The sequence below is a fragment of the Ochotona princeps genome, chromosome 20 (assembly GCF_030435755.1).
Source record: "Ochotona princeps isolate mOchPri1 chromosome 20, mOchPri1.hap1, whole genome shotgun sequence".
NCBI lineage: Eukaryota > Metazoa > Chordata > Mammalia > Lagomorpha > Ochotonidae > Ochotona > Ochotona princeps.
This window is the reverse complement of record NC_080851.1, coordinates 33274791-33290227: the sequence shown is the minus strand read 5'-3', so window position 1 is coordinate 33290227 and position 15437 is coordinate 33274791. Positions and strand designations below refer to the sequence as shown.

The 15437-nt window shown below is 42.9% G+C and overlaps 1 protein-coding gene across 8 annotated transcripts in view; it reads left to right on the top strand.

The window, feature by feature from the left end:
• HDAC9 (histone deacetylase 9) overlaps positions 1 to 15437 on the top strand; it is an 834677-nt gene that overhangs the window by 458820 nt on the left and 360420 nt on the right. For all 8 annotated transcript variants that reach the window (XM_058677966.1, XM_058677969.1, XM_058677964.1 and 5 more), the window contains one exon: positions 14525 to 14766. In XM_058677966.1, coding sequence (XP_058533949.1) covers positions 14525 to 14766 — 242 coding nt within the window. The remainder of the gene's footprint in view (positions 1 to 14524; positions 14767 to 15437) is intronic.

The window sequence follows — 15437 nt, the reverse complement described above, 5'->3', positions numbered from 1 at the left end:
TTGTCACTTTAGAATAGAGGTTTTCAAACTGAATTCCATGGATTCTAGTGTGTGCTTTTTTGTGGGGGTGAGGGTGGGAATTAGTTCCTCCTCTCGCCTCCCCTCCTCACAAACATATTCTTTCCTGGTTTTATATGTGAGAACTATTCAAAGATTTTATTTGGAGAAAGTGTCTAGCAAGCCATTCAAAGAAAAAAAAATTAAAATACAAGACAGTGCAATCCTACATAGAAAGTTTGAACAAGATGATGACATTATTATTATTATTATTATTATTATTGGTAGTAGAGAGTTTCTCAGAACATACGAGGCAGCTGAGTTCTGTTCTCATCCTGAAGGAGTGAAAGCTAAAAGAGGTGAAGGGTAAAAGACTTTAGAATCCAAGGGCCCAGCGCTGTAGCCTAGTGGCTTAAGTCCTCGCCTTGAATGCTCCAGGATCCCATACGGACACCAGTTCTAATCCCAGTGGCCCCGCTTCCCATCCAGCTCTCTGCCTGTGGCCTGGGAAAGCAGTTGAGGACCGCCCAAAGCTTTGGAAACCAAAGCCTTAGGAACCTGCACCTGCATGGGAGAACTGGAAGCGGTTCCGGGCTCCTGGCTTCAGATCAGCACAGCTCTGACCGTTGCAGCTGCTTGGGGAGTGAATCAGTGGATAGAAGATCTTCCTCTTTGTTGCTCCTCCTCTTTGTATATCCGCCTTTCAAATAAAAGCAAATAAATCTTTTAAAAAGACGTTTGAATCAAAGTGTGAAAGAAGGGAGGCGTCACATTTGTGTTTTCTGCTCTTTTTCTATTTGTCCCGCATATTTTAATGTATGAAGGCACTTTGAACAGTTTTTCGGGAAACAGCATTAAAAGATAAATGTATATGGTTCAAAAAATTTTGAGTAGTTTTTTTTCATAATATACATTATACACACACATTTACTTATTTATTTATTCCTAAATTTTGGATTCCCCAAATTGTGGAGATTTTAGAAGGACTTCTTTTTTGAAAAACAGTTTTTATTTGAGATGTAGGTGCTACCCTGGCATTGGGGCATAGCTGAAGTTGGAAGCTGTGACCCAACCCAGGTCTCCCATGCTAGTGATAGGCTGAGAGCCAGGTGGTACCCCTTGAGCCCCCACTGTGTTTGCCTGTGCCCTCCTGCATTGCTGGGCAGTAAGTGGAAAGCTGGTGTTTTCACAGCTTAGCTTCCGCAGCTCCGTTAACCCTTTAATTCCATCTTTCGAAACCTTTTCAAGTGCTCTTGTCCATTGTCGCGTCAATGCTATGAAGCAGTAAGGCTTTCAGAAGATCTTGAGGTTTTTTTTTGCAGTTGGTTGAGGATGGTTGTTTCTTGTTGACAGCAGGTAAGGATGATAAACAAAACAAAATAAAACTTTTTCTAGTGGAGGAGCACACAGTTCTGTGATTTCTGGTAGAAGTGTTGGAAGACACTGTGAAAAGGATTCATCTGCTGAGGAAAGAGGTGACATTTGTTCACAAAGAGGGATTGTCTGGGAGAACTGTTGTTTGGTGAGCATAGAAGTCAACTGGGATTTACTGAGCTGACAAGACCTGCTGTGTCACCCTGTTCCCCAAGGGACCCACTGGCCTAGACACTGGATCTTCAGGAGAGGGAGGCCTTGCCAGCCATCCTCACATGGTAATCATGTAGTTAGTTTTGACTATCAGTCTAGGAAAAAAATATGGGAAGGGGCAGTAGGTCCGTCTTCACTGCAGGTTCTTTGAATATCAATTGGCTTGAGGTGCCAGCGAGGAGAGTTTATGTGGCTAAATTGATGACTCTCTTAAGTTATACATGTACTTCCTATTTTTAAAACACTAAAATTATTGAAATGTCAATGAGGTGGTCACAGAAGGTGGTTAAGAACTCGCATTTATTTTTAACATATTGGTTACTCATTACTGTGTCAATTAATTCCATAATGATGTAAATTTTTGCTGATGGTATGTTGGAGCTTTTAATTGATCGGGATGATACTCTGCTGGCTCTGTCTTCAGACCAGAGAGGGTATACCTAAGAAGCCGTTGAACTTGACTGGACAATAAGATGCTGGACTCTATGTTTGGTATATGCTTGCAATGGGGGAATCTCAACTGAACTTGAACTGTGGTTATGCAACAAGGTGGAGGAATCCACCATGGTGGGAGGGTTTGGGGAGGGGTGGGGAGAATCCAAGTACCTATGAAACTGTGTCACATAATACAATGTAATTAATGAATTCAAAATAATAAATAAATTAAAAAATTTCTCATCTGTTCAATGTTTTAGTTTCAGGTACCTTTCTATCAGATGAAATTTTTATCTTAAATTTCAAAACTAAGTAAATTAGTCATTTCACTCCTTATTCCCTTTAAGTTGCACTACTTGGTTTCACTTCCATAATGCCCAGAGTTCAAGAAAGCTTTGAGTCGATGCTCAAAGGATCGATAGCTAGCAAACACGGCAGTGTGTATTACAAACCAGTTGGCAATTCATGTTTGTGTTAGGGTTTGTTATGACTACTTAATTCAAAAGCATATTTGCAGAGAGAGAGTTTGAATTAAGTAAATCAAAATAGTAAAGACTTTGATTAAAAGTTAGCTCGCTTTAACTTAAATGTTGATATTTCAAGGCCTACTGATATTTTAGTCATTTGTGGTTATTTTTGTTTCCTATTCAGACCCCTGGGAAATAAGAGAATGGAAATTCAAAGACCAGATTGCTTTCTGCATTTATTTTCTTTTCATTTATGCCGTGTATTAGTGCACTTTAAGCTACTACAGACATGTAATTTGAACAGAATCACTTCGAGGGAGAATTATATCTTTGAACTAATCACGTTAAAAATTCTTGCTCAAGCAATTACTCTTTCCATATTTGACTATTTACTCATTTTTTTCTATGATGATTCTATCACAAACAGTAACAGAGGAAAATCAGTTAAGAATCACTTAAGATTATTCTATTACTAACGTGAAAATTTCAGCAGGATTATTATTAAACTGAAACTATACTCTCTGTTTTGTCATTTTTGATGTTAGGCATTTTCCATTTTGGAATTATTGTCCAGAAAAAAGTGTGCCTTCTACAACATCATAGTTTAATGAAATTGCTTCACTAGGAAGGATTGTAGGGTTTTACAGCTGTTGGTTTTTGTTGACAAAATGTCAGATAACTTTGACTGAATAATTTTAGGAGGATTTGTCTTTTGTGATTACATTTATTAGTTGAATTCTTCGTCTTTCGAATTGGAGACGTGAAGAATGAGTTTCCACTAATGGACACGAGGTGCTTATATATGTACTAAGCGTTATTGTTTAGATAATCCAAGAGGTGACCGCAGTGACTCCTAATGAGGCATGTAGCCCAGACTTGTTCCACTTACTTTCCTCTCTGGCCTCGTCTCCAGCTGGGATGGTTGTCATCTCAGCACTTCGAGTTTTAAGAGATACGGTAGAGCCTAGCAAAAATGACGCTTGAGTGGAAAAACTTGTAGGATTTTTTACATACACTTCACTATTGTGCGAAACTTAAGTCATGTGTCAAATTTAGTTTAAGGCATAATGTTGCAGTATATGTATCTGCAATCCACATGGTCAAAAATCCCAATCAAAGTTGCTTTAGATTTTTAGAACTTTGTACTTCAAAAATGTGCATGGGTGCTTTTGATTTTGTTCCCGTCGCGTTCTTGTGGCTATTAGCCATCTACACGGTCACTCACTCATTCATTCCAGGCTCGCACGGAGGAGGGCTTACTATGTTGTGATGTTATGCTAGGCACTGAAGTCGCAATCTCTACCCCAGTGGAATTCAGAATAGAAAGGAAGGTGGGCAATTGAAAATGGTAAATTTATGGGTAATTAATGGGCCAACTCAATGGACTCAGGAAGACATCAAGTCATGTTTTAGCTAAAATATGAGTGATAAGTAAAAATCAGCCTAGATAAACAGACTAGTGTCAGGTTGTAGCAGGAGAGAAAATACCAAGAGAATCCCCCAAATTTGAAGAGTATGGCATGTTTACAGAGCCAGACATTGATCAGTGTGGCTTCAGTGAGGGGAGGAGAGGTTGTGGTGATGCTAGAAGCAGACGTTAGAAAGGAAGCAGGAGCAAGCCAGCTACATGGAAAATGAGCCTCCGCTTACCTTCTGTGGGCCAGGAGAGTTTCAGAAAATCAAGTTGGTAAAGCTGGCAGTGCTGATGTGGAGACTTGATGTCCTCCCAAAACAGTTTAACATAAAAAGTTTGCTTCTATCATCTGGGTCTAGAAAATAAAAGGGAGAAAGTAAAGAGTGGAATATCACTGGTTGGAAACAAGTGGTGATGGCTGCATGTGCCAGGGAAAGGAGAATGACAACTGTTGTCTTACACATGGGTCACATGGTTAGCAGTAGTCATGTAGAGTGTCTACACTTAAGACAGATTTAGAGCGAATGCCGTAGTGGAAATGGACTACCATCGAAGTTCTAGAGAAGCTGAAGCAGGCCAGGTGGGCTTCCAGAATTACCACCAGTAGTGTCATCATCCACGCATGCTTCCTTTGTTTAATATTTTATTATTTGTTTATTTTTATTGGAAAGTCAGATTTGCAGAGAGAAGGAGAGAGGCAAAGATCTTCCATCCGCTGGTTCACTCCCCAAATGGCCCCAATGGCTAGAGCTGAACTGATCCAAAGCCAGAAGTCAGGAGCTTCCTCTAGGTCTCGCACATGGGTGCAGTGTCCCAAGGCCGTCCTTGACTGCTCTCTCAGGCCACAAGCAGGGAGCTGGATGGGAAGTGGAGCAGCTGAGACATAAACAGGCTCCTATATGGGATCCCGGCACCTGCAAGGCAAGGACTAGCCATCGGGCTTCTGCGCCGGGCCTCTAGGCATGCTTTCTACGCTTCTTGGCCAAACACATTATCAGTATTTAACCGGGCTTTATACATATTTGCTGAATTCAAGAATGGGTGAAAGATGTTGGGTGTAGCTCCTGTCAAGTATGAAATAGCACCTTCAGTATTGTTTTAGATGCACAGCTCCCTGTACAGTGTCTGGTGTATTCTTTAGACAGGGAAATAGAATGCCCAGAATCTGAGACTGTAGTGCCACAAAGGACCAGAGGGGCAGGATATACGCAGGTCCCAAGCATGGCCCTCTCTGCAGTCAGCCTTCATGACAGTACAGCCAAAGAATGTGAAGGAGAAAATACATATGAAAATAACACCATTGTATTTGATGATTTTAAAACTGTTGTTATAAAGGACAGGACTGGGAAGTTGTCACAGGATTTTAAGGTGGTTTCAATGAATTTTAGTTAAAGAGAATGAGAAGGTGCTAAAAGCAAGAGACTCTTCCCTCTTCTGGCCACTTTGGTTTAAAATCATTAGTCTTATGGAGGAGTTGGAAACACAGAGAAAGTGGGAGCAGGAAAGGGGAGGGAAGGACAGAGAAGAGGTGGGTGATGGGGTTTAGGGAGGACAAAGAAGGACAGAGGTGGGACAGGTGAGAGGGAGAGGTTTCAAGAGAGGTAGTCGGTTTCTCTCTTTAGCCTCTCTGTCCTGTCACACTTTCCACCCCCACCAGACAGAAGCTTTTCTTCACGCTTCGCTTCTACCTTAAAATATCTGGTGTTGGATGATGCTCACAAAATAAGATCATGGAATTTTATTTTAGTGTTTTAGTGTCTTGAACCCCTCAGAAGTAGTTGGCTAGGCTTTTTTTTTTTTTTTAAGAGTAAATTTGGCTCTCCATGGCTCCCCCTGGGGGTTCCAACCATACTTCATGCTTTGTAGAATAGTGAATTGTCCTGCCTACCTTTCTGACTTTATACCACCTGTCCAAACAGGATCCCATCTCGTCAAGCCAGTTGCAGTATTTTTTTTTCCTTTTCCAAAAGAATTTACTTTGTGTGTATGAAAAGCAGATTGATATTGACATAGAGAAAAGGGAGTAGGGTTAGAGAGAGCGAGCATTTGTCTACCCTCTGCTGGTTTGTCTGCGAATGAATGCAGAGGTCGTAACTGGACCAAGCTGAAGCCAGGGGCCAGGTCTCCCATGTGGGTGGCAGTAGACCAGGTACTCGCATCATCGTTCATTGTCTTCTTGGATACAATATCTGGAAGCTGAATCAGAAGCAGAGCAGCTGGGACAAGAACTTGTATTCGCTCTGGGATCCCAGCGTCATAGGATCATAGGTGGTGGTTAACTCACTGAGGCACATCCACTGCTCCTGGTATTTTGCATGTTTGTTTTGCTTTTGTTTTTCACGTACTGTTCTTTCATCTTTCATGCCTTTTAATGACATAGGGAACATCAAGCATGTGTATTAAATCTGTAAAGGCTTTCCTGACTCTTCTTGAAATAATGTATGACTTCTCTCTTTTTGAAATTCTTCTTGTAAAAAAAATAATAGCATAGTAGATTATTTTTGCAGCAAGTGCCTCTAATCCTCAGAACTTCATCACCTCCTCACTACCTGTGGTGGATGCTGACCTGTGAGTTCTTGACGAGCAGGCATCAAACCATGCTGCTCACCTTTATTTCCATGAAATTTAGCATATTGTTAGGTTACATTTAAAAAAAGATTTCTTCAGTTATATAGGTGAGGAATGAAGACATGGATAAGAGAATTAGTGTAAATTGTGCCTTAGAAATTGGTTTTGAGAGGTAGCAGATAATAAGCCTAGATGGTGTGGTAACAGTGATGCATTTTGTTGGGCAAATAGTATTTTAGGAAATTTAGTGTATAGTACTTAATGTAGATTGAAAGATGGAGAATGTAGAAGGACGTAGGCAATTTGGGTAGCCTTTTGGCACAGCAGTCGATGTCAGAATGTGTGGGTTTGTGTCCTGGCTTCATTTCTTATTCCAGCAGCCCCTGGGAGGCTCAAGTAGTGGTCTGCAAACTAAATTGAGTTCCTGCTTTGTTCTGATGCAGACAAGGCCCCTGGCTGTTGTAGGCATTTAAGAAGTGAGCCAGTGAAGGGGAGATCTCTACCTGTATATCTCTTGCTGTGTGTGTGTCTCTTACATTCAGGTGTTTCAGCAGCAAGCTGCGATTGGAAGCGAAATCAGGACCTGGACCCAGGCTCTCTGGTATGAGATGAGGAAGTCACAGCGACAACTTAAGCACTAGGCCAACTTCTTCCCCAGTCGGAAGCAAAAATATTTGTACTTCATTAGAAACATAGAAAGAGAGAGAAAGTGAGCATTCTTAAATGGGCTCAAGTTCCAAATGTCCATGGCACCTGAGGCTGAAGCCAGCAGCCTGAATCACAGTCTTGGTAGTCCACGGCAGTTAGGAAGCCAGGAATTGTTTGGGTCTTCCCAGGCACTGCATTAGAGAAAGGTGAAATTGGAAGCAGAGCTGGCACCAGACCCAAGCACCCTGACATGGGATGCCAGCATCCCGAACGCCATCTTCATGTGGCACCAATTGTCCACCCCCAAATCACTTTGATCATGCTTGCAGATAGACTCCTGAACTTCACTTTCACCCCGCTTGCTTGTTCTCATGCACTGATCCCTTCAAACTCCCAGAACTCTGCGTGGGGAAGGAGTGGCTCCCAGGGCTGCAGCAGCCTAAAGAATGAGATAGTAACTTCTAAGAGATGAGAGAGCGGTGACAGGCTCTTCTTGACAATCTCACAGCCCATGTCCACCGCTGTCCCTCTTGGCCAAGAGCCTTGACCAGGTGTCTGACCCCTTCCCATGTGGCAGCCCCCTGTGATCCATCTTAGCACAAAGAACAAATTGGCTCCCAGACCAAAGTTGTCGGAAGGAAAGTGAAGTGATGGGGGTGAAGCCTGGGTCCAACAGGGACTTCACTAAGCCATGGATGAAAGCAATAGCAATGAAAACTCATGGAAGAATCCTGCAAACAGGGGCATTTTGGCTTGAGCACTCTGGAAGAGCCTTCCAGAGGGTGATGAATCTAAAACAGGTGGGATGGTTGCACAAAGGCACACTGTGCTACCCACAGGTTAGCCTTCAGCCAGTCCTCCAGAAAGCATCCGTGTCCTTTGCAGAAGGCTTATAGAATAAACACCTTGGGATATTCTGACTAGAGTAGAAACAGTTGCACGTGTGCCTGTAAAGAGTTTGGTTTGTCAAAACTTGAAACTCTGTAACTTGCTCTTCGGGACCGGATGCCACTGTCAGTTCTTACGAATTCTGGTTTGGTCGAAAAAGTACTGAAAACAGCAGGACCAGGCAACTCAACCTGCAGGAGAGGAAGCTTTCTTGCTGGCACTACCTGGTGAGCTAACGTCAGTGCCTATCCTGGTCCTGGAGTTTCAGAGATGACATGAGAGCAGCAAGACACATGTTGTTGTGTTTCATAGAACCAGCCTGCCAAGTTAAAGAGCAAATCCTGCAGCTAAGCAACATAGATATGAGCCAATTAGTAATAGAGAAGATGTCTACGCCTTCTGTGGAATTTGCCATGTGCTTATACTACCTTTGTGTGTCATCCTCTGAGGAAATTCTGAGTTCAGCTACATGCAGGCAGCTATTCCGTAGTCAGTTCTGGACTCAGCGCTACCAGTGGTAGCTGTTTTTTGATTGGATGATACTGAAGCAGGCAGCCTTTTCAGTGTGCACAGTCAGCAGGCCAAGACTCTCACAGGTCTCCACCTATGATAGGAGTGGCAGAAGAAGCACACTGGATGTAGAGCAATGTGTATTTCTCCCCCTATCTTGACATTTTACTGCCTCTGTTACTTTGCTGATACACATGCTAGTACAGCCATGCCCTTGGTATAAAGAACTCAAGCATAATTTGGCTCTGGGCAACAGAATGACATATATTAAGAATAGTTACAGAATTATAATTGTATTTGCGATCTCAGACATATAGGGTGAGTCCAAATGAAACTAACTGTATCCAGTTCCGTTCTCAGGTGTGCTGTGAGGTTTTGAGACAAGCAACCATGATTACCATTAACTGTAGCACTCTTACTTGTTGTTGTCAACTTCCTTCTAATTCATGTGTCGCTGGCCACCTGTTCTAAGTAATTTGTGAGGAATTTGCATGTTCCCAGATAAGAGATGTTGTGAGTAGAGATTCATCACTGTTCAGACAGGAAGCTAATTTTTTTGGTAAGTATGTTATTTCTGCTTATAATAGAGCAACTATGGACAGTACATTTCTTTCACATTCTGTGATAACGGAGGGACTATAACTTGTGGAATCCCAACCCTGGCATTATGTTACTGTTATTGCTTTTGGGAATGCTTATTAGCCTGTCACCAAAGATGTAAGAAAAATCCACCATTCCTTTTGGAAAATGATGAGCCTTTGTCACCCACTGTGTAATTAATGTTAAAGATGGAAAGAATGGCTGTGATACAGTTATGATTAGGCAGAAATGAGCTATTGTCCAAGCACCAGGGGCCAAATCCAGCAGGCCAGAGATGACCTGCACAGACCAGCAGCTTGCTGATTGCCATTGCTCTCCGAGTTTGATGAAATATTCATGCCCGTGCTCCCCTCCCTGGGAGCACTATTGATTTCTTGTATAAACGCTGCTATATTTAGTCTAGACAAATGGAATGCGGATTGCTGCTGAATAAATTGGATGAAAGACTGGGATCTTGCCTGCCGCTTTCTCTCAGTCTTGGGCAATTATTTATAATCAGGAGCAGTTTTTGTAAGTTGAGGGTGATTTTTCACAATTTAGTGATTAGTGCCTGAACAAAGGCAACAGTTAGACACAATCATTTCTGTTGGGATAGCAGGTTAAGAAGTCAAATTACCCTCTGAGGTTTACAAGAACTGTTTCAGAGGCTGGCCGGGACACCACCCCGAGCCCCCCAAAAACCTTTAAGATGCCTTCCCAACACACACACACACACGCACTTATCTTTTTTTTTTTTAACATTTTTTAGTGGTTTCATGTTAGTAGTTTATGAATAATGCGAGAGCTGGCAAGAACAAACCCCAGGGACTTTTGACTTTTTATATTTTGTCTTTATGGGGTTAAAGTCTGACCTTTGTTTATGAAGATTTCCCTGTAAAAACTGAAGGCTCTCATTTGCCTTTGTAATGTAAAAAGAAATGAAATAAATCATTAACAAGCGCTGCTTTTACTTGGAGTTATGCCAACCCTTTAAGGTGACGTTCTGAGTCTCATGTTACTCTGCTGCTTTGGTTCCCAAGTTCTGTCCTGGGCCCTGTACTCTATAAGTCGGATGGATCTTCATTACTTCAAAATATGTCACAATTACTTTATTTCACAATCATCATTCACCAGAAGGCATTGGTCACCAAAATCTGGTTTATTAAGAAATCGTTTCCCATTTTCATTAAAGTGACATAAGTGAACCACAGTAAACTTTTGATCAATACTTTGAAAAATAACCAGGGTTAAGCAACCCAAGATTGATACTAATCTATATACATGAACATATGCACACATTGTGTGATTCAGATAGCAAGCAAGGGCATATCATGTTTTACCATTTAAAGCTGTAACATCTGAGGCTAGCATTGTAGTGTAGTAGGTAAACCTGTTACCTAATTCTGCTTGGCTGGCCCTCACCATTGCAGATATTAGGGGGAGTAAATCACTGGATGGAAGATCTTTTTCTCTCTGTCTTTGACTTTCTAACTCTTCCTTTTAGTAAATAAATCTCTCTTTTAAAGATTTATTTATATTTATTGGAAAGGCTGATTTATAGAAAGAGAGACAGACTCACCAAATGGCTGCAACTGCTGGCGCTGAGCCGATCCAGAGCCAGGAGACAGGAGCCCCTTCTGGGTCTCCCACGCAGGTGCAGGATCCCAAGGCATCGAGCTGTCCTCGACTGCCTCCCCAGGCTACAAGCAGGGAGCTGGATGGGAAGAGGAGCAGCCGGGATTAGAACTGGCATGAATATGGAATGTCAGCACTTGGAGATGGAGGATTAGCCAGTAGAGCCATAATATATAGAAAAAATTGAAGTCAGGATTCCTTAATTCATAGACAGTAGACTTATAATCCACCTGAGTACTATCTTTGTAGTTCCCCAACCTGGAGTCTTGAAATCCTAAGTTAGTTACCTATTTTTTTTTAAATAAGATTTATGTCTGTATATATGAATGCATGCAAGTATGTATTTGAAAGGCCAAGTGACATACAGAGGAAAGATGTTTCATTCACTTGTTCATTCCCTGATTGGCTGCAACAATGAGTGCCAGGCCAGGACAAAGCCAGGAGCCTGGGACACCAATCCAGTCTCCCATGGAGGAGGCAGGGACACAGGCACTTAGCTCATCCTTTGCTGCTTTCCCGAGTGAATTAACAGGAAGCTGCGTTATAAGAAGAAAAGCTGAGACTGGAATGGGTTGTTCCGATGGATGTCACAGTCACAGATGGCAGCTTTATCCTCCGTGACACAGTGTCAACCCCTGAGTTAGTTACTGGAACTAGATGTCATTTGGAAAAATAGAAGAAGAGAGAGAATGTTTTGTATTCCCATGCAGAGTGCAACCATTTTACAGGTCTGTGATGCAAGCTTTTATTATAAGAACTTGATGACCAACATAATTAAAAATTCCAATATAGGCTCATGGGGTGGGGGCAGAATGGGCAGAGGTGTTGGGATTCCTATCATTTCAAAAACATTTTAAATATTTTGAAGCCAAGCAGCTAGAACCAAACCTGGAGCTTTAAAGAGGTCCATAAATATATATTGCCTCAAAAAATTTTATGGATTTTTAAAATCTTTTTGAGGAATTTATTAATATGCTAAATTCTTGAGGTCACTGTAAATGCAGGATAATTACTACATGCATGCAGATGCATGGTAATTACTATAACACAATGATCAGTTTCCATGTTAATATGATGTTAATGCAAACAGAGCAGATTCAGTATAGTCCATAGATAGAATCCTGATAATACAATGATACCTTCCCCTGCCAACTCTTCCTCCCAAGGCAGAGAGGCAGAGTTGTCTCATCCACTGGTTGGCTCCCCCAAAACCCATGATATCTGGGGCTGGGCCAAGCTGAAGCTAGGAGCTAAAGCTTCATCCAGGTCTTCCCAAGTTGTGCCAGGGACCCAACTGCCCAAGCTTTCACTGCGGCGCCTGGGGTGCACTTAGTAGGAAGCTAGAATTGGGAATGAAGTTCATGCATTCCAATATGGGATGCAAGCATTCCAAGCAGTGTTTAAACTACGGTGGCAAATATTTAAATACAGTGCCCCTTATCTAGGCAATTTAATTAGTTATCATGGTCTCTATGTGAAGCTTATTCCTGTTTCTTAATGTAGCAGCATTTTAATGTATTATTTATTTAACTTATTCTTGTAGAGATTTGTGTATTTTTCTAACAAATGGATGGAATTGGTTTTATTGGGTTTTTTTTTTTTTTGCTATTTTGATTCTAAGAATACTCCAGTAAACAATATGATATTAAACGTTTTTTCTCTGTCAACATTATTCCCTTGCTGTAAATGTCTGGGGTTGGCAAACTGGAATCAACGGTAGAAATACTCAGCGGCTGGTGGTATGGTGCTCTGGGCTCATTAATGGTGCTCCATTTTTATGACTAACTTGCGTTTGTTTTGCTTGCGAAGGTGATTTTTGGTTGCATTCTTTGTTGTTGCCCATTTTATGAAGATGTTAGTGCTTTTATTTTCTAATATTCACTAGAAATTCTAAACCATCTTATTTTCATATGTGTCCCTAGTTTCTTTTGTCTTGTTAATCACTCCCTATTGAAGATTTACATCGTTACAAAGAAAATTCCCATTTTGGGGTCATTTCAGCAAAAGAGAAACAGTTGTGGATGGCTGTGCTGTGTGCCATTTAAATGCTTTGGGTATGTGACCTCATTCATTCCATGCTGTAATTATTCCCAATGAACACAAGAGGGAACTGAGACCTTGGGAAGTTGACAGCTTCCTCAGAGATACGCAGGCCAACAGGAGAACGGGGACAGCCACGCAAACTGTTCAGGCAGAGATGGAAAACTGGCAAACCCGGATGTCAAACTCCATTTACAGAAGGAGTCTGAATTGTTCCTGTTGTTTCCAGACCTGGAATCTTCCAAATGGCTTTATTTTTTTCTCAGTTACAAGTTGGGTTACTTCTTTGTTGTCTGTTTTCTTTCCTTTTCATATCTCACTAATACTTCGGGTGACTCTCAGGAGTGGATGTCCTCTTCCAAGAAACCAGGCAGTCCCACTTGCCGTGGACTCTCCTTGCACGTTCTGATTGTCCAGAGCCCACCCTTGTCTTCCTTCCTTAGCCACACATTGCTAATGCCTCCTGAAGAAGGGTCATCCTAAAGACACTCAGCGACCATTTTGGCATGGGCAATCTTTTTTTTTTTTTTAATATTTATTCATTTTATTACAGCCAGATATACACAGAGGAGGAGAGACAGAGAGGAAGATCTCCTGTCGGATGATTCACTCCCCAAGTGAGCTGCAACAGGCTGATGCGCGCCGATCCGAAGCCGGGAACCTGGAACCGCCTCCAGGTCTCCCACGCGGGTGCAGGGTCCCAATGCATTGGGCCGTCCTCAACTGCTTTCCCAGGCCACAAGCAGGGAGCTGGATGGGAAGTGGAGCTGCCGGGATTAGAACCGGTGCCCATATGGGACCCCGGGGCTTTTAAGGCGAGGACTTTAGCCGCTAGGCCACGCCGCCGGGCCTAGCATAGACAATCTTTAATCACAGCAGACGCCAGTCATAAAGAAGGGGGTCTCTGGATTCTCCCCTATCTGAGGTTTTCCTGATCAAACCACTTCATTAGGAAGCATCCATTTTCATTTGCTAGGATAGTGCTAGGAATATTAGACACACAGTATCTGGCTTAATTTTTGCAAATGTAAAAGTTTACCTTCAGTTGTGATTCTCAGAGTGGCCCATCTTGTTGACATACTTGGGTTAGTATTTTTTTTTTTCACTAAATCCTTAAGTTTCCTGACATCCTTCCTCTGTTTATTTTAGGAATGAGGTAACGGAGATACGCACGAATTGAAACACAGCACTTAGACACTTGGCTACTTTCGCTCCTTCCCTTTGGTCTGGTGCCCTTACTGTGGTTTATTCTCCTCTACCACATTAAAATGCAGATTCTATTCCTCCTCTGCTGGGTCCAACAACCCTGTAGCTGTTGTGCAAGCTTCACTGTTCAAGGCAGATCACATCTTCCGACTGCAGTTGAAGTGCTCAAATTCGGTTGTGAGGAAAGTTTTTTTTCCTTCAAATATGGCAGCATTCAGTAACAGCTACCTTATTTTGGTTTTTATAAGAGGACCAGCAAAAGACATTTTTCTGAATGTCTTTGATACCAGTGAGAAATGGCGGTTGTCTCTTTGGGAAATGGAAATGCAAAGATTCCACGGGTGAGCACTGCTCTGTGAACTTTCACATCTGGCTCCTTCACCACAACCAGTGCACAGAAGACCTTTCAGGGTCATTGGCAGGAAATGATCAGAGTCGTGCACGTGAAATTGGTTGTGCGGGGTGCACGGCCTTCTAGGTTGTTCTGGAACTCCTGTGCTCCGGTCCTAACCCTGCCCCCACTCCCTTTCTCTTTTTCCTGGCTCTACAGTGGATGTGAAGTCAGAGGTTCCTGTGGGGCTGGAGCCCATCTCGCCCTTGGACCTGAGGACGGACCTCAGGATGATGATGCCTGTGGTGGACCCCGTGGTGCGGGAGAAGCAGCTGCAGCAGGAGCTGCTGCTCATCCAGCAGCAGCAGCAGATCCAGAAGCAGCTCCTGATCGCCGAGTTTCAGAAGCAGCATGAGAACCTGACGCGGCAACACCAGGCTCAGCTTCAGGAGCACATCAAGGTAGCAGATGTTTCTTTGTCTGTGACCTTCCCACTCAGGTGTCTGCACCATGACACTGGCAGAAAGTGCCCCCTGCACAGGCACCGGGTTGGGGGAGTGATGTAAGACCCCGAAGTACACTGCTTATGAAGAAATGTTAAATGTATTAGTGAAAACTTCCGGTAAGTATCTGCTGAGCACCTGCTTGCCTGTTTAGCAGGGCTGCCATTATTTGTTTTAAAATGACAACAAAATGCCATAGGTTGGATTGCTTATAAAGTGACCTGCCTGGTCCATGATTCTGGGCCTGGAGAGGTCAAGCAGGAGGATGTCAATGTCTGGCCAAGGACCTCCTCTCTTGGAAGTATCACAACTTGGGTGAGAAGCTGAGAGGACAGGAGGGGATGAAGGGAGAGATGGCAGGGTGAGAAGCTGAGGTTTTGGTAGCACTCCTGTTCTCTCTCGGTCTCTCAGGGCAACCAGTCTCCTCCCACCAGATGATACTGATGCCCCATGTACAATGTGAATGCATTTCTGAGAGTGGGGTCCCCAGGACCTACTGACCTTTCAGGAGACTTAACGGCTCAACACCTCAACACTACCTAAGTGCCCAGGGCATGTGCATCAGGAAGATACCCTCAGACCACGTGGCAGCCACAGCAGGACCTCTGCTGCTCCTTTGTCCAAAGGAG